The sequence below is a fragment of the Chiloscyllium plagiosum genome, unplaced genomic scaffold (assembly GCF_037043375.1).
Source record: "Chiloscyllium plagiosum isolate Xiang-an unplaced genomic scaffold, Cpla_swu_hap1 HiC_scaffold_28, whole genome shotgun sequence".
NCBI lineage: Eukaryota > Metazoa > Chordata > Chondrichthyes > Orectolobiformes > Hemiscylliidae > Chiloscyllium > Chiloscyllium plagiosum.
Window position 1 is genome coordinate 20,199,124 of NW_028270166.1, and position 19,121 is coordinate 20,218,244.

The following is a 19,121-nucleotide window of genomic DNA, read 5'->3' on the forward strand; positions in this document are numbered from 1 at the left end:
TTTGGAGGCAGTTTTCGCTTGATGTGAACTTCACTAACATTGGCTGATCAGTATAGCAGGCATTGCAATATCTGATGTAATGTGATCTACTTGGCGTCATTTTTATTGGACATGTCTAATGTTTTCTCAATGGCTTATGCACAGTTGGTGATATTGTGACCTTGTTGATAGGACTGGTAGAGTGACATGGTCACTTTACTAGGATACTGTTTCTTATATGTGTGTAGTACTTTTTCTGATGTAACTGTGTTTAAGAAACAAAATCCTTAGAATCTTCTCTTAAAATGTCATTTAACTGACTTTACCTTAGGTGTTTTAAATATCGGATGTAGCAAACTCTCAAGTCCTGTGCTAACAATTATTGCTTCGTATACAATTTTCTGGTTTAAAAAAAATCCACATCTCTTTAAACTTGTGCACAGATGCTCCTTAATCACCTTATACAGAGATGTTATCATGTATCTCTGGAACAGGTGGGATTTGAACCTGGGTCTCTTGGCTCAGAGGCGGAGATACTACCATTGTGCCACAAGAGGCCCTGAAAATGTGGGCATATTTTAACTTTCTTTCATTCACTAATGAGATATAACTGTCACTGACTGGGCCAGCATCTACAGCTCATCCCTTGTTGCTCAGTCCATTTGGTGTCAGTAGACCCACAGTGCTGATAAGGAGAGTGTGCCAAGTTTTAGACCAAGCAATACTGAAGCAATGGCAATATACTGTATCTCCAAATCAAGATGGTTTGTGGCATGGAGGAGTGTTTACAGATTCTCATGTTTCTCATGTATCTGCTGTCCTTGTGTTTCTCGATGGTAGTGGTCATGGATACAGAAGATATTGTTTAAGGAGCCTTGTTGAATTTCTGCAGCGCATTTTGTAATGGTAATTCTGTTATTGAACATTGATGTTGGAGGGAGTGAATGTTGCGGATGTGATACAAGTTGAGCTGGCTGTTTTATCCTGGATGATGTCAAACTTTGAGTATTATTGGAGTTGCATTTATTAAGGCAAGTGGAGAATGTTCCACAGTGGACAAGCTTTAGTGAGTCAGGAGGTGAATTGCTCACTGCAGGATTCCTAGCCACTGACGCGTTCTTTAGCACCAGTGTTTGTATGACTGGTTTTCGAAATTTAAAAGTATTGATCCCATATTAAATTTCATGATTTAAGTGTAAGCATTAAAGAATAATGGGATGAATTCTGCCACATGCATCCCACATTCTTAATACAGGAATTGTTGATCACTAACTTGGGAATTACCACACAATAAAAGAACATCTAAACTGGGATTGCCAAGTACTAAGCTTTTGTGATGAGTTTGTGATGCACGAGCTTCATGTCTTTTATTACCTGGAAATAGTGAACAAGATAGCAGGATGCCATTACATGCAGCTTATGGAGGGACAGTGCACCTTGACCAAGAATTTCTGGATTCGTGTTTAACTGTATGTATGCATTTACTGCAAGTTGCTGTTGGGTTTGAGCATTAATAATACTGAACAGTACAAGCCTCATGTAACTTTCTCCCCAGCAGGATCAGCCTCTGGTTCAAATAGATTGAAGCCAGAAAATGATTATAATAGTGTTTCCAAATGCAGGAAGCTTTATAAATGACATTTAACAAATATTTGTGTGTGAGTTCTTGAAATAGTTTTCTGTTTGTTATGCTTGGTGGACTCATGCTTGCATTAAATTTTAAGGCGCTTTTTATCTACTGTCTGGTAGTTCTGGTGCCTAAACTTTAGAGTCAGTACACTTCTGAGTATTCTCATTTCTGCAAGTACTGGGTTACAAACTTGTTTCTTTTTGCTGGTTTATTTCTCAAGTTAGAAATATCATGCAAACTGAAAGAGCCAGCTAGGAACCCTGAGGAAGTCTACAAGGCCATAAAGTGTCTGCCTGCTTGAGACTCCCATGTAACTCTCTCCATGAGCAATGTTTTGAGAATTCTGAACATCACATCCAGTTGCATAGAATGTACTACAGAGAAATGGGTCATTCAGATTTTGCTTTCTATTTATGCCTCATATAGGCATCTCTCATCTTGCTTCGGTGAACTATATAAGCAAAATCGTTTTATTCCTTTCATCCCCCATGTATTTGTCGAGCTTTCCTTAACTACATACTGTGTGAATTGCCTTAACTGCTGCATGTAATTGAGAGTTCTGTACTCTAACAAGTCTCTTAGTATCTCCCAAATTTGTTACTGAACTGTTGAATATTTATTTATGGCCCCTAGATTTGATCTCACCTCTGATAAATGAATGCATCTTCTCTAAGCCTAACTTTGCATACCCTCTCAAAATCTTAAACACCCACTTCAGTTCTGTATTTCTAGACAAAAAGGTCAAGGCCTTTTAAATGATTGATTTAAGTATAACTTCTCAGTTATAGATTCGTACAGCACGGAAACAGACCCTTCAGTCCAACTCCTCTGTGCCAAACAAGTTTCCCAAAATAAACTAGTCCCACTTGCCTGCATTTGGTCCATATCCATCTAAACCTTTCCTATTCATATACCTATCCAAATGTCTCTTAAATGGTGTAACTATACCTGCATCTATCACTTCCTCTGGTAGTTCATTTCACATACGAACCACTCTGTGGGAGAAGCTGCCCCTCAGGTCTGTTTCTGAATCTTTTACCTCTCACCTTTAAAATATGCCTCAAGTTTTAACCTCCCCCACCCTGGGGAAAAGACTTTTGCTTTTCACCTGTCACTGCCTCTCATTAAACCTCTATCAGGTCATCCCTCAATCTCCTATGCTTCAGTGAAAAAATCCCACCTATCCAGCTTCTCCTTATAGCTCAAACTCTCCATTTCTGGCAACATCTTGGCAATTCCTTTCTGCTCCCATTCTGATTTAACAATATCTTTCCGATAGCAGGGTGACCAGAATTGTACACAATACTCCAAAAGTGGCCTCACCAACATCTTGTACAACCTGAACATAAAATCCCAGCTTCTTAATTCAGTTAGAGCAATGAAGGCAACTATGCTAAATGCCTTCTTAACTATCCTGTCTACCTGTGATGCAAATTTCAAAGAATTGTGTAGCCTACGTGTGTCTGACACCACTAACCAGGGCCATCCCATTAAGTCTTACCCTTGTTTGGTTTACCAAAATGCAACACCTTGTATGTCTCTGCATTAAAACTCCATCTGCCATTCTTCAGCCCACTAGTCTATTTATAACATAGAGCAGCGATACACCACTGGTCACTGACCTCCAAGCAGAATACTTTCCATCCGCTACCACTCACTGTCTTCTTTCGGCCAGCCAATTCTGTATCCAGACAGCCAAATTTCCCTTTATCCCATACCTCCTAACTTTCTGAATGAGCCTACTGTGGGGAACCTTATCAAATACCTGACTGAAATCCATACAGAATCACATCCACTGCTCGACTTTTGTACTTGTCTCGTCATGTCCTCAAAGAACTCAATAAGCCTTCTGAGGTAAGACCTGCCCCGCACAAAGCCATGCTCCCTATCTTTAATCAAGCAGTTTTTTTTTCAAATAGTCATAAATCTTATCTCTCGGAATCCTTTCCAGTAACTTGCTTACCACAGATGCAAGACTGACTGGTCTGTAATTCCCAGGGATTTCCACTTTTTGAACAGAGGAACAACATTCACCTCCCTCCAATCAGACGGTACTGCTCCCATGGAGAGTGAGGATGCAACGTTCATCTCCAGAGGCACAGCAATCTCACTTCTCACTTCCTGTAGTCCAGCCTGGACACTTATCTATCTTGGTGCTTTCCAGAATTTCCAGCAATTCCATTTTCTTAACACCAATCTGTCCAAGCCTATTAACCTGGTCCATGGTGTTCTCACGATCCACAAGGTCTCTCTAGTGAATACTGAAGCAAAAAATGAATGTAGGGCCTCCCTTACTTCCTCAGACTCAGACACAAGTTCCCTCTATTATCCCTAATAGGCCCTACCCTCTCTCTGATCATTCTCTTATTCCTCATGAAAATGTAGAATGCCTTTGGGTTTTCCCTAATTCTTCCCGCCAAGGCTTCTTCCTGCCCCCTCCTAGCTCCTCAGTCCATTTTTGAGTTCTTTCCTAGCTACTCTGTAATCCTCTAAATCTGCGCCAGATCCTTGCTTCCTCAACCTTAAGTAAGCTCCTTTTCTCTTGTCATCCAAGGCTTCTTCACCTTACCATTCCTTGCTTGTCTCCGTGGGATAAAGTTATCCAACACTTGCAACAAGTGCTCTTTAAACAATCTCCACATTTGTGTTGTGCATTTCCAGTAGAACAATTGTTCCAATTTATACTCCACAGCTCCTGTCTAATAGCAGGATAATTTCCCCATCCCAATTAAATACCTTCCTATACTATCTGTTCCTATCCATCTCAATGACTGGGAAAGGTGAGGCAGTTGTAGTCACTGTCTCTGAAATGCTGTCCCCTGAGAGATCTGACACTTGGCCTGGCTTGTTGCCTAGCACCAAAACCAATATGACCTCCTCCCGAGTCGGCCTATCAACTTATTGAGTCAGGAATCCTTCCTGGACACACCTGACAAAATTGGCTCCATTCAGACGATCTGAACTGAGAATGTTCCAATCAATATTGGGGAAGTTGAAGTCACTCATAACAACAACTCTGTTACATCTGCACATTTCCAAGATCTGTCCATTTGTTCTTCCATCTCTCCACTGCTATTGGGGGGTCTATAGAAAACACCCAATAAAGTGACTTGTTGACTTCCACCCATACTGACTCAGTAGACAAAGCCTCCTCAACAACCTCCTTTTCTGCAGCTGTGATGCACTCTCCCTACTCCCCCGCCCCTGTTGTTTTTAAAAATCAAACCCTGGATCATCTAGCAACCATTCCTGCCCCTGTGAAATCCATGTCTTCTTTATGGCCACAACATCGTAGTTCCAAATGCTGATCCATGCTCTAAGTTCATCACTCTTATTCTTGACACTCCTTGCATTGAAACAGACACACTTTAACCCATCCCTTTGTCTGATCAACTGTATATCCTTCCTGACAGACTCTCTGCATTCTATTTCTGATAGATCAAGATCCCATTATATTCTTAGATAACCTTCTTCACCTGTCCACTATACCAATTTTGATGTCATCTTCAACCTTACTAACGATGCTTCCTAAATTCTCATCCAAAAGTTCTGAAAATTCACCAAATGTCGAAAATAGAAAATTTCCTGAAGTGAGTTAAAATTGATTTTTTTTTTCCTCTGTTTTCGTGTTTAGAAGCCTAAAGTGTGGTTTCCAGGTAAAATGGTAGTCTCCATTAGACTGTAAGATGTGGAACAGAAGTAGGCTATTTGGCCCATTAAATCCACTCTGCTGTTCAGTGAGATTGTGGCTGATCTGATAATCCTCAAGGAGAAAGTGAGGACTGCAGATGCTGGAGATCAGAGCTGAAAATGTGTTGCTGGAAAGCTTTCCTACATTTACCTCCATGATTCTTGATTCTCTTATTGGTTAGAAATCTGTCTACCTCAACCTTTAATATAGTTATTGACCCAGCCTTGCAGCCCTTAATTGTACAGAGTTGCGCAGATCACCACTGTGAGGGAGGAGAAAAAACCTCCTTTGCCTGCCTGCATATGGCAGTATTTCTACCCTTAGATAAGGATAGCAGAACTCTTTCAGAGCATTTTGCTGTGCTTTGACCAGGGTCTTGCATATTTTTTATCAAAACCTCGTGTCCTCTCCCAACAGCAGTACTTTCATACTATCTCAGAGCTGAGTAGTGACATGGATGTTGGGAATCCTAGCTGGATTTTCTGTTTTACAGCTTCCAGCGCAAGTTGTTGTAGTACCATTCCTGCCTATCTAGCTGAGATTGTCTGTTATTCCAAAGATGCAATTTGGGACTGTTATGAGAGACCTGGTTCATTAATGCATTACAGCGCTCTTATCATTGTGGGAACCTCAAAATATGTATAACTAAAATGTCATTTGTCTGAAATCTTTCAAACCAGCAAAGGATTTGATTGTGTAAGAACTTGGATGTTTCAGCAACATTATAGAGTGTAATGTAATGCAAGCTATGGATGTGTATGGATTAAACTCAATAGTTTCATTTTAAAGACCTTGTGTGGATAACTCACACTCAGTTTTATCCATAGGCAATGAAGAGGTCAACATTAGCTGAATTTTAATGTGGAGAAAAATAATTACTGATAAAAATAATTGTAAAATTGTCTTTGACAATTGTTTGGAATTTTTTAGTTAATTTCTTTCTAATGTTTGATAAATTTAGCAAATAAATTATGGGCTTGTGGAGTTTCAGGATACTACAACCTAGTGAACCTGAATGAATGGTTTTCTAGGTTAAATGACAAAGCAAGGGGAATGCAGAACCAATTCTTCTTAAACACAATGTTGGGGAAGCTGAGCACTTCTTCAGAACGAAGAATCATTGTATTTTACAGTACAGGAGGAGGCCATTTGACAAATTGTCTCTACTGGCTCCCAAAAGATCTACACTGCTAGTCCCATTCTCCAGTCCTATCTCTGTAGCCCTTAAATTCATCACTTTCAAATAAATATTCATCTCTCTTTTGAAACCTTGTATGGAATCTACGTCCACCACTCTCCGAAGCAGCGCATTCCAAATCCCGACAACCGAGTAAAAGCAGTTTCTCCTCGTCGTGATCCTAGCTGTCTGGCTGACATTCTTGAAATTGTAATTTATAGTTTCTGAAATGTGAGCTGAAGGAAACAGAATATCCTTTACTCAGTCAAAATTGTTCATAATTTTAAACAACTCAGTGAGGTCGCCTCTGAATCTTTTCTGCTTCAAGGAGAATAAGCCCAATTTCTCTAATCTTTTCCACTATCTAAAATCCCTCATTCTTGGTATCATTCCAATAAATCTCCTTTGCACTTTCTCCAGGGTTTTAACATCCCTGTATTCCATGTGACCTAACCTTACTAACCAGTCTGTCATGAAGTACCTTGTCAAACACTTTGCTGAAGACCTTAGATCATATCCACTGCTCTGCCCTCATCAATCCTCTTTTTTTACTTGGAAAAAAAAATGAAGTTAGTGAGACAGTATTTCCCTCGCTCAAAGCCATGTTGACTATCCTTGATTAGCCCTTGCCTTTCCAAATACATGTAAATCCTGTTCCTCAAGAGTCCCTCCAACAACTTGCCCACCACTGATTTCAGGCTCACCGATCTATAGTTCTCTGGCTTTTCCTTACCACCTTTTTTAAATGGTGGCACAACATTAGCCAACCTCCAGTCTTCTGGCACCACACTTGTGGCTATCAGTGATAAAAATATCTCAGCAAGGGGCTGAGCAATCACTTCCCTGAATTCACGCAAGAGTTCTAGGGTACAGTTGATCAAGTTCCAGGGGCTTATCAACCTTTATGCTTTTTAAGACGTCCAGCACTCCCTGTCTGTATGTGAACATTTTTCAAGATGTCGCTATTTATTTCCCACATTCTCTATCTTCCATATCCTTCTCCACAGTAAACATTGATGCAAAATACTTATTTCGTATCTCCCCCCATCTCCTGTGGTTCCACACAGAGGCAGTCTTGCTGATCTTTAAAGGGGCCCTATTCTCTCCCTTGTTATCCTTTGTCCTTAATATGCCTCCTTTTTCTTCCTTGTTTCTTAACAATATCCTTAAAGTAACGTATCTTTGGCTAGATCTTGAGGATTAAATAAGCACACAAACAAAGATGGGCAAGTGCTTAAATTTCTTAAAATAGCATGCTCTCCCTCTGCTACTCAGTCAATATATTTTATTTCTGATATTGTATATTTGGGGGAAAATGGATCTTTTTTTTACAGCTTAAAAATACGGGGTAGACCATTTAGGACAGAGATGAGGAGAAACATCTTCACCCAGAGAGTGGCGGCTGTGTGGGATGCTCTGCCCCAGAGGGCAGTGGAGGCCCAGTCTCTGGATTCATTGAAGAAAGAGTTGGATAGAGCTCTCAAAGATAGTGGAATCAAGGGTTATGAAGATAAGGCAGGAAGAGGATACTGATTAGGAATGATCAGCCATGATCATATTGAATGGTGGTGCAGGCTCAAAGGGTAGAATGGCCTACTCCTGCACCTATTGTCTATTATCTTGTTTTTATTTCATTTTTAAATTCAGTTAAAAAGAAATCGAACTTTGCAGTCATATTGGTTTCCCCCTGTTTTTCTCTCCTAAGCTCTACGTAGAACTGTTGCATTTTATTCAACAATGAACTTTAAACAATTTTATCTCTGCAGTTGCCAAGTTAATGAATTAAGCCTCAAAAGTGATTCAAAAGGAAAATATTTTAGTCGAAGTGATTTTAAAAACATTGTCTTTATCATCCATAAAGGAACTTAAATCATAGCTCTGACCATTCACTCTATTGCTGCTCACTATGCTATTTATGCTTTTTAGTAATAAGCTATGCACAATAATTGATGTTGTACATTTAAATAAGTCACTTGTTTGAAATAAAATTTTTAAGATTTCAACACCCAATTTGTTTGAAATCCCTAATAGAATGAATAGTCATATCCTTCTGTTTCATTAATTACCTGTTTCGTAAATTGCACACTGGGAAATTTAGACTCCTTGCTCAAAAACAGCACCTGCTTTAAAAGTTTCAATTGTTACAAGACATTGGAGAAAGAAGTGATTACACCTATTGTTTCTGCGCTGGCTGTTTCGAAATAACTGTATGATTCGTGTGACAACAGTCTATAATATATTACTGTTGTTTGGGAATTTGGATTCTAAAGTAGATGAAAGGTTTATTTTGGTTTTGGTTTTTAATTTAAAAAGAAATAGTTCAGAAAGCTATTTTGAACAGAGGTCGAGGCAACCTTTCTAAGAAAGCATGTGATAAGCTAAATGACTAGATGAACTGCCGAGGTAGTTAATAGTTAAAACCAAGTTGAGTTTTGTGATCTGCACAGAAATATCATGGGCAATGAAAAGAATTATAAAGAAAAGATTCATAGTAACACAAGAAGAGTTTATGTTTTGAATAAGTTTTCAGGCTGTCAGAATGGAAAGAAGTCTCCAAAGCCATCAGAGCTGGAGAGAATTGGGGATCTGATCTGATTTTTGTTCTCTGGAGAAATGGAATGAATGCTCTCTACATATAGAAAGTAGCCAAAATAAATGGTTGCAAGCTCATCCTAAGAAATTAAAGAGCTAAAATAAGTGTAATACTGAGAAGAAAAGGTTTAAACTCTTGTTTAAAATATGAAGAATTGCCTTGTATAGCTGTGTTTCTCTTCTGTGTAACAAATATGTGATCTTTATTAAAAGTACATGGGTCACCTTGTGTGAAGATGTTCAATGACTGACCACAGTAACCAAACTTCAAAAATAAAACTTATGATCTATCAAATCAAGTTTCACTCTGGAATCTGAATTATCCGGTTTTGACATCAATTGGGATCATGGCTTCAGTTTGAATTTAATTCATTCCTCAACCATGTTGGTTTTCTCTTCCAGTTTCAGTCCAATACCTACTCAAATTTCTGTTTTTTGAAATGGCTGAGGCCTTTAGGTGTAGACTATAATGTGTATATCATGGGACAAATTCAGTGAATAATTGTACAATTGTGAAATATTTCATTTTTATTGTTTGGATCTTCATTTGTTGGCCAGGGATGGCAAAAAAACACCAGTATGCCTTGGCTGTTAGGCAGAGCTGTCTACAGCAGTTCTACAGAATCGCCGCCATCTTACCGAGTCCCTGAATCTTCATTTGTAAATTGTGCATTTCAGTTGCGAAAAGAAAAGAGCAAATTTGTTTTGATTAATTATAACACCTCTTTATCCACCAGGTCACTAACCTAACGCAAGTCGACAAGGAAAATCTAAATAAGAAACCATTATTACAAAACTAAGAAGAAAGGTTATGATGATTTTTTAAAAATATTGAAGTTGAGGCACAAAAAGAATTCTCCTGTCTTCATTCTAAGAACTATTATGGTGATTGGAAAATGAAGAAAATCATATTAGGTTGATAATTTTTGAAATGCTAGATTTTAATAATTGTGTAAAAAAGAAAGTGTTTTCAAGAGGAATGAAAATTAAATCAATTTGTGACAAATTGTAACTCTCGGCATTATTTGTAGAAATTTTTCTTTAATAAGCTTTTAAAATAATGAATAGGCTTATTATTTTTTCAGCATTAGCATTATTCTCTAAACTAATTCTGTCAATGAATTGGATTTGCAGAAGTAATAGAAAAGCTTCATTAATACAAGTGCAAAGTTACAGGAATAACACTCAGTTTTTTCTAATGTGTAGTGATGACAAAGTATTCCAAAGCAATTATAAATTCAATTGTGAAATAAGAATGTCCTTTGCAAGCATAAGTTAAATTATGTTAACAATATTGATCTTCTCAAGTTTGAATTCCAGTCATTGTCATTCCTTATGTCTCCCTCTCTTTTAGGTCATGGTGTGCCAAGACTCTGGCAGATAAGATCGATTGTACCCTTTATTCTTTGCCTTTGGTACTATGCACACTTTGATCTTGTGCAGAATGCAGCTGGACAGTGCCTAATGCTTAAAGTACGTTGTGTCATGGACGGACAGAATTACCAGCACATCCATCAAACTGATACTGCAATGTATGCTCTGCCAAATATCCAAACCACATTCTGCTCTCAAGCAACAGAGGTAAGTATCCTTGGGGGTAGGTGTAGCAGGGGTGGCAGACGTGGATATGGCTAAAGATTGGGCAGACTCTCTCAATCTCATTTCTAGCTAGTGCAGGTTTTTCTGCATTCTTTAATGGATTTGCTTGCCACTGATGAGACTGGCATTTGTTGACCATTGAGTTGCACTTGACTGAGTGACTTGCTGAACAATTTCAGAGGGTGCTTAAGTATTAGTCACGTTGGTGAGAGTCTGGAGTCATGTTAGGTCAGACCAGGTAAGAATACCTCCCACGAAAGACCGAAGTAAACTAGAAGGGGTTTTTTTTTACAATAAGTAATGACTGTTCCCGTGGTCACCATTACTGGGATACTTTTATATTGCATTTGAATTCCATTAGCTGACATAGTGGAATTTGATCCCATTGCCACCACAGCCTTAGCACGAGCCTCTGAATTACTAGTCCAATGACATTACAACTAAGACACCATCTCCCCATTCAACATGCAAACTCCCTATTCTTTTGCAATTTCAAATATTAGAATGGTAAATAAAGGAACCCTAATTATCATGCTGCCATTTATTCTGGAAGAAACTTTTCAGAAGTTTAAGATAAAGCACTTTATTAGGGCAGGTAGAATGAAACATGTGGAGTGTTCTGCATTGCTGCTGGGTGTGCAGAAGTGACAGCATAACAGAAGAGATTGGTTCTTATCATTGCCATCCTTCACTATTGGTAGACTCCTTTATCTTGTATTCATTCATATGATTTGGATGCTACTATATTGCTCATCCTATTTATTCTTGAGATACTGGTGGTGAGCTACCTTTTTGAAGTGTTGCACTCTATATGGATTGTAGTTCCTTTGAGATTTGATGTAGCTAAATTCCTTGTTTGGAAATTCCAGAGAGCTGTCAACTGCATCACTTGGCCTGAAGGCACATACTTAGGTCAGATTGGGTGTGGACAGTAGGTTTACTTCCCTAATGTGAGTCGACTGGGTATATATTAACGACAACCTAGAAGCTAAGCCATCTAAATCAAGGGTTTAAAGGTGCTTAATTCCTGTGAATAGGCTGAGATGGGATTGGAACACCCAGTGTTGATTTATAGTCCTGGAATCTGGGTTATTAGATGGGTAGCATAATCATTACGCACCTATGACTACACTATCTGATAACACACTGCCATGTAAAATGAGCTGTGTGTGGCCAGTATTGTGCTGAGCACTAGTGCATAAGAAGGGAATTGAAGCAAACTTTGAATATGAATGCAGGAATGAACTTAATGGAATTGTACGAACAATCTAATTTCCAAGCTTGTAACTGCTTTTAAATTCCTTGGAAATCTCATTGTTTCAAAGGATGCAAAATAACATGTAATAGTTGAGATTAGAATTTTCTACTGATTTACCAGCTTTAGAATTGCCTGAGTTCTTTGCTGTAAAATATTGTTTAAATTATATCAGTTTACAGTTGGTGTTCGTTCCATGTGGTATTAAAAATGATTGAAGTTACTGGATATGAATGAAGTCTTTGACATTATTCCAGCAATGTTACTGATGACTTGTGTTTCAGAACTGTTGAGTACGAGAGGTAACACTGGCACCTTTTCAGCAATGTTGAAAATTTCCCAGCTATATCCTGTCCACAAAAATTAGGACAAGTCCACCTGAAAATACTATCTCATCAGCAAAACGCTAGAAGGTATCATTGACAGTGCTGTTGGGTGTCTCTTCCATAGCAGTAACTTGGGCACTGATGCACAGTTTGAGTTCTACCAAAGCCCCAGGTAGAGCCTTTAATAGAGCCTTGGCCCAATCAAAAAGAACAAAACAACTGGACTCAGAAGATGAAAGATATGAGTGGTTGCCCTTGATATCAAGGTAACATTTGAGCGAATGTGACGTCAAGGTATACAACAATTAAATTAAGAGCCCTCAGGAGTAAACCATTCACCATCTCGCATCTTCTCTGCCGTTTAGTAGCTAACCTTATTGTGGACACAACTTGACTTTGCGATCCAACACCCCCCCCATAACCCTCAACTGTCCGTCGAACAGAAATCTAGCGAATTTGGTTTTGAATATTCAGTTGCACACCCTCCATTCTCTTGGGTGCCCAACCTGCTCAATTTTTCTCCATAAAATAATCCTTTAATTGCAGGAATCTGTCTGTGAACTGTTTCTGATGCATTTATTGTAAGGAAATCAAAATCAAACCCTGTACTTCAGATGCAATCTAATTAAGGTGCTGTACAACTGCAGCAATATTTCCCTTTTTGTTAACTCGATTGCTCATTTCAGTAAAAACCAGAACATTCTGTTTGCCTTTCTAATCACTTGGTGTACCTGCATACCAATCTTGTGATTCATGTAGCAGGACATCCTATCGAGTTCTGCTTTTCCCTGCTCTTTCTTTTGCTCCTGTCCAAGTTTACAAATTGTATTCCATTTGCCAATATTTTGTCCACTCACTTAACCTCTTTAAATCCTTCTATACACTGTGCCCCTCTGACGATTTACTTTTACAACCTTTTTTTGTCATTAGGAAATTTACCTACTATGCATTGGCCCTTCTATCCAAGTTATGAATTTAGACTGTAGTTCAGGCCCCAGCACTGAGCTCCATGGCAATCCACTAGTGACAGTTTGTCTAACCAAAAGTAAGTGATTTATCCCCACTCTTTTTCCTGTTAAACAATCCTTCATTCATATGCGAATTCATATGTTGCCCCAAAAGCATGAGTTTTTTTTAATATAGGAGCTGTTGGCGTGGCACATTATCAAATTCCTTTCAGTTTCCCTTTATCTACCTTGCTTAATACTTTGTCAAGTTAATAAAATTTTGTCCATTATGATTTCCCTTTCAAAAGATCATGTTGGATATGGATAATGTATTTTTCCCAAGGCAGATATTGGGTTAAGTGACCTATAATTTTCTGGGTTTTGTCTGTTTTTTTCTTTGAATAGAGGTATTAAGTTAGCTGTTTTCCAATCTGTTGTGACTTTTGCAGAATACAGGGAACTTTGTATCTACAATGTCAGCAGCCTTTCTTTGAAGTCGCTAGAATGAAAGCCATTAGGCTCAGAGGACTTCTCAGAAAATAATGCCAGCTTCCTTGGTCCCTTCACATAACTGAAGTTCTTTGGCCTTGGTACCATTCCAGTAATCCTCTTTAGCAACTTCGCCAAAGCTTGTATATCCACCCGAGAATGTAGTGCCTAAAATTTGAAACAGTATTGTAATTGAGGCAGAGTCAGTGATTTATAAAAGTTTACCGTGCCTTCTTTGCTTCTGTGGTCCATGTTTCTGTTTACAATGCCAAGGATCTTGCAGGTTTTTTTTTAAACAGCCTTTCAGTCAACGATGTGTGAAAAACCAGACCTCTGATCCTGTAACCATTTTCAAATTTTCCCTTAATATTCCTTTTCTTCTTTCCAAAATGCAGTGCTCCATGATGATTTCCTATAGTCACTAAATTTCCACCTCATCTCCAATAATGAGTTTTGTTTCAACTTGGCCTGATTCCCAAAATAAGACAGGAGTTATGCTGTGAAAAATCATAACTGTTTGAGTTTTAAAATGCATGTGATGTTTTAAAGCTGTTTGCTTACTTTAAAACATTGAGAATTCTTCAACTCCTTTTACACTTTTAAATTCAAATGCTATTTGAAGACAGCAGTGGAATTTTTTTGTCTGAGCATAGCTTTTCAGAGCATATATTGCAACTATTAAAGGAAATTAATCAAGTTCAGACTTGTATGGAATCTCAAAAAAAAGCCACCACTCAGCTAAATATATGCCAATGATGTTTGACCCACATGAACCATCACTTACAAACTTAATATCTGACTCATATCCTTCAAAATAATGTTAAAGTTATGGAGAACTTCTTTTCTTGTCCTAGAATTATACAATGTCATTGCTCATTCAAAATTTTTTCCAAATGTCTGAAATAGCTCAGACAGCAGTTTGAATTCTGAAACTTGATGAGTTCAGCTGGGTTAGCCATTGCAAATATAGACAACATTGATAAGGATTGTGATCCAGACAAGGAAAGTGTATTACAAGTTATCACAACACGTTGCTGAAGACACAAGAGGAGGCCCTTTGGCCTACCATGCCTGTACCAATGCATTAAATGAGCATCAATATCAAGTGCCAATCTCCTGTATTTTCCCCACACTCTTGCACATTGTATCATTATTTAGATTAAAATAATGTCCACTTTAATGTTCAATTGAACCTGCCTCCACCACACTTCCAAATAGTGCAATCAATACTCCAACTACTCTGGGTGAAAATGGTATTTCCTCACTTCTCGTTTGCTTCTTTTATAGGTCACTTTAAATGTATGCCATCTTGTTCTTGTTCCTTTTACAAGCAGGAACAATTACTACTTTACCATATTCAGCCCTCTGTTTTGAAAATCTCCACGAAGTCTCCTCTTAGTTGCCTTCTCTCTAAGGAGAACAGATCCAACTTCTTCAATCTATCCTAATGAATGAAGATCTTTAGCCCTGAAGCCATTTTTGTAACTCACTTCTGCACTCTGTCCAATGCATTCACAGCCTTTCTGTGTTGTGGCACCTACAACTATATGCAATACTCCAGCTGAGGTCTGACATGTGTGTTATACAAATTCAACATCACCTCTTTGCTGTTGTACTCTCAGCCTCTATTATTAAAGCTGAGGATACTGTATGCTTTGCGTACTGCTTTCCTCACCTTCACTTTCAATGATCTGTGTACATATACAGCCAGGTCCCTCTCCTCCTTAGAATTCTACCCCCTAATTTATATTGTCTTTCCTGTTTTTCCTACCAAAATGCATCACCTCACACTTCTCTGCATTGAAACTCATCTGCTGTTTGTCCATTGCACCTACTTATGTGTGCCCTTTTGAAGTTCTATACTATCCTCTTCACAGTTTGCAATTCTTCCATGTTTTGTGTAATCTACAAACTTTTCAACTGTCCCCTGCATGCCAGAATCTAAATAGATACTGATACATCAAATTCGAGGCAAATAATGGCAACTAGCCAGTTTTGTGCTATCCGAACACATCAGGGGAGTTTTATTCTTTCAAATCACATCTCTGGTGTGACTTGCTGATTTGGAGGAGGAAAGGATTGTGGAGTCATAGGCCACTGCTTAAGAATCCCTGCCTTAAAGAGACACACCTCCACTTCAGCAGTAATCTAAAATATTGTCCACTCCTGGTACAATGTGCTTGTCTGTATAAATCCTCCAACAAGCAAATCCTGTGCAGATTTATCTTGCTTACACTTCTAAATGAGTTATATAAAAACAAACCATTCATTTTCTGCTGGTTTATTGGAGATGACAATAGATGTTGTTACAATTCAGTTGTTCTCAGAAAAGCATAAACCCAAAACAAATGACCCTAAAACAACACATCAATGAATTTATATCAAAATAATACATAGTGCAGTGTTTGTCCTTGTCATCTCGCTCTGAGCACTGCTACGATAAATTTGCTAGTTTTAACGTTTTCATGCAATGTGGGTGTTTTTGGCATTTGTTGCTTATCCCTAATTAACCTTGAAATAAGTGAGGCTGAGCCATTTCAGAGACAGTTAAGAATCAGCTACATTGTTTGGTTCTAGAGTTAGATGTAGCTGGACCTGGCATTGATGGTAAATATTTCTTCCCGAAAGTGCTTTAGTGAACCAGATGGATTTTTATGACAATCGATAGTTTCATAGCCCCATTACCGAGACTAGCTTTATATTGCAGATTTACTTTTAATTTTTTTTTAATTTCAGATTTGTCAATCGAATTTAAATATCACATGTTGCCATGGTTGGATTTGAATCCATGTCCGCAGTGCATTATTCTGGACTTCTGAATTACTTGTCCAATGCCAACCATTCTCTCCATTCTTCATGTAGAATTTGTAGATTAAATGTTTTTGAGTGCTTAAAGAAAATGTTCTGGTTTATTCATATTTTTACCTTACAAAAGCCCAAGCATAATCTAAAAAAATTTCTGTTTTTCACGTGCTTCACTTCCAAAATATGCATCAATAAGCAGTGCAATAGCTACAGTAAATTGGGCAGTAACTATAGCATCAACTACAGTAATAGTATCTCTAAACAAAGTATTGAAAAGAAAGGAATTAAGACGATGAGAACAACAACGTAAAGTGGAGAAGTAGTTCAACATGCAGTGAACAATAAAACATTCTCAGCACGCATGGTAGCACTAAGTAGGAAAACTAGGTGCTGACTTTTCATGCGTGATGTCTGGCTAGAGTGCTTCAATAATCATAGAAATGTAGAAAAGAGGAGCAAGATTAGGCCATTTGGCCCTTCAGTCCTGCTGTGCCATTAATTATGATCATGGCTGATCATACAACTCAGTAACCTGTTCCTGCCTCCCCCCACCCCCCGATAACCTTTGATCCATTTAGACCCAAATGCTACATCTAACTCCTTGAAATCATCCATCACATCTGACTTGGCTCAACAGTTGCATTGCCACCTTTGAGACAGCAAATTTAAGACATGCTCCAGAAGTTAATTATGTTCTCTAACTGAGTGCTGCATGATTGAGATGCTGTCTTTTGCGTGAAATATTGAGAGATCCTGACTGCCCTCTTGAGAGCAATAAACTTTGTATAAAGAAGACCATAAGAGTATTGGTGACCTGGTTGACAGTTGCTATTCAACCAGTTATGCTAATAATAGGTGACATGGTCACTTATCTCATTGCTACTTGTGGAATTTTATTATGTGAAAATTAACTGTCATAATTTGTAAATTATAACAATGACTAGACTTCAAGCAAAGTGAAGTGTTTTGGGATATCCTAAGGCTATGCAAGTTCTTCTGATAAGTGACATCATCAAATGGTAGACCTTCATGAAAGAGAAAAAATACAGGAAATTTCTTTATACATTTTTAATCACTCCTCCTTGGAAGCTTTGTAATAAAGCCTTATGAATAAAGCATTAGAGCCTGACCCTACTGTCACATTTCAAGGGGAGGACACAGGAAAATAATGTTGTTTTCTGACTTTCAAAATATGTTTGTTTTGACATAACATTATGCATTATAATAGTCGAAACAGATTTTCATTAATTTCCGTGTGAGTTTGTATTTTGAAGTTTTCGCATTCACATCTTCAGTTGCATCGTCCAAGGCGCATCACTTTTATATGTCCAAATAGATTTCCCAGCTAAATATTGGCAGTAAGATTACCTCAGATTACAACAGGATCTTGATGGACTGAGAAGTGGCAGATGGAGTTTAATTTAGATAAACACGAGGTGCTGCATTTTGGGAAAGCAAATCTTAACAGGACGTATACGCTTAAGGTCCTAGGGAGTGTTGCTGAACAAAGAGACCTTGGAGTGCAGGTTCATAGCTTCTTGAAAGTGGAGTCACAGGTAGATAGGATAGTGAAGAAGGCGTTTGGTATGTTTTTCCTTTATTGGTCAGAGTATTGAGTACAGGAGTTGGGAGGTCATAATGCAGCTGTACAGGACAATGGTTAGGCCACTGTTGGAATATTGCGTGCAATTCTGGTCTCCTTCCTATCAGAAAGATGTTATGAAACTTGAAAGAGTTTAGAAAAGATGTACAAATATGTTACCAGCGTTGGAGGATTTGAGATAGGAAGAGGATGAATAGGCTAGGGCTGTTTTCTCAGGAGCGCCAGAGGTTGAGGGGTGACCTTATAAAGGTTTATAAAATCAAGAGGGGCATGGATAGACCATGTCTTTTCCCTGGGGTGGGTAGTCCAGAAGTAGAGGGCATGGGTTTAGTATGAGAGGGGAAAGATATAAAAGAGACCTAAGGGGCAACTTATTCACGCAAAAGGTGGTGCGTCTATGGAATGAGCTGTCAGAGGAAGTGGTGGAGCCTAGTAACATGGCAACATTTAAAAGGCATCTGGATGAGTATATGAATAGGAAGGGTTTGGAGAGATAGGGGCCGGGTGCTGGCAGGTGGGACTAGATTGGGTTGGGATATCTGGTCAGCATGAACGAGTTGGACTGAAGGGTCTGTTTCCGTGCTGTACATCTCTGACTCTAAATGGCCAAAATTTGATCTAGGACCCTCTTGAAAGAAGTGAGAGACAAAGAGCTTTGTGGAAACAATTCCAGTGAAAATGGCTACCTGTGATGGAGCAGTGGAAATCTGGATTGCACGAGACTGGAGGAGCACAGTGATTTGTCAGAATTGTCAACTTAGAAGAAATTGCAGACATAATAAGGATGAATAGGTAGGTTATGAAGTTGGTAGAAAGGATGCAGTAAAGATTTGAGCTCACAGTTTCACGGATGAGGAATGTCAGTGACATTGATAGGTTGAAGAAATTGGGGTTGTTGACTTGAAGAAAAAGATCGAGTGGTTTTGATAGAGATATTCAAACTCATATAGCCTAAACAGAGTAAGTGAGAAATCTTTTCTGTGGGCAGAAGGATCTAGAATCAGAAATGATTTAAGATGATTGATAAA

General features: G+C 38.5%; 1 protein-coding gene across 2 annotated transcripts in view; it reads left to right on the forward strand.

The window, feature by feature from the left end:
• The window catches only part of LOC122565355 (protein strawberry notch homolog 2-like), a 163,860-nt gene that overhangs the window by 13,955 nt on the left and 130,784 nt on the right, over nt 1–19,121 (forward strand). For both annotated transcript variants that reach the window (XM_043721239.2, XM_043721240.2), the window contains exon 2: nt 10,424–10,650. In XM_043721239.2, coding sequence (XP_043577174.1) covers nt 10,534–10,650 — 117 coding nt within the window. In that variant the 5' untranslated portion in view covers nt 10,424–10,533. The remainder of the gene's footprint in view (nt 1–10,423; nt 10,651–19,121) is intronic.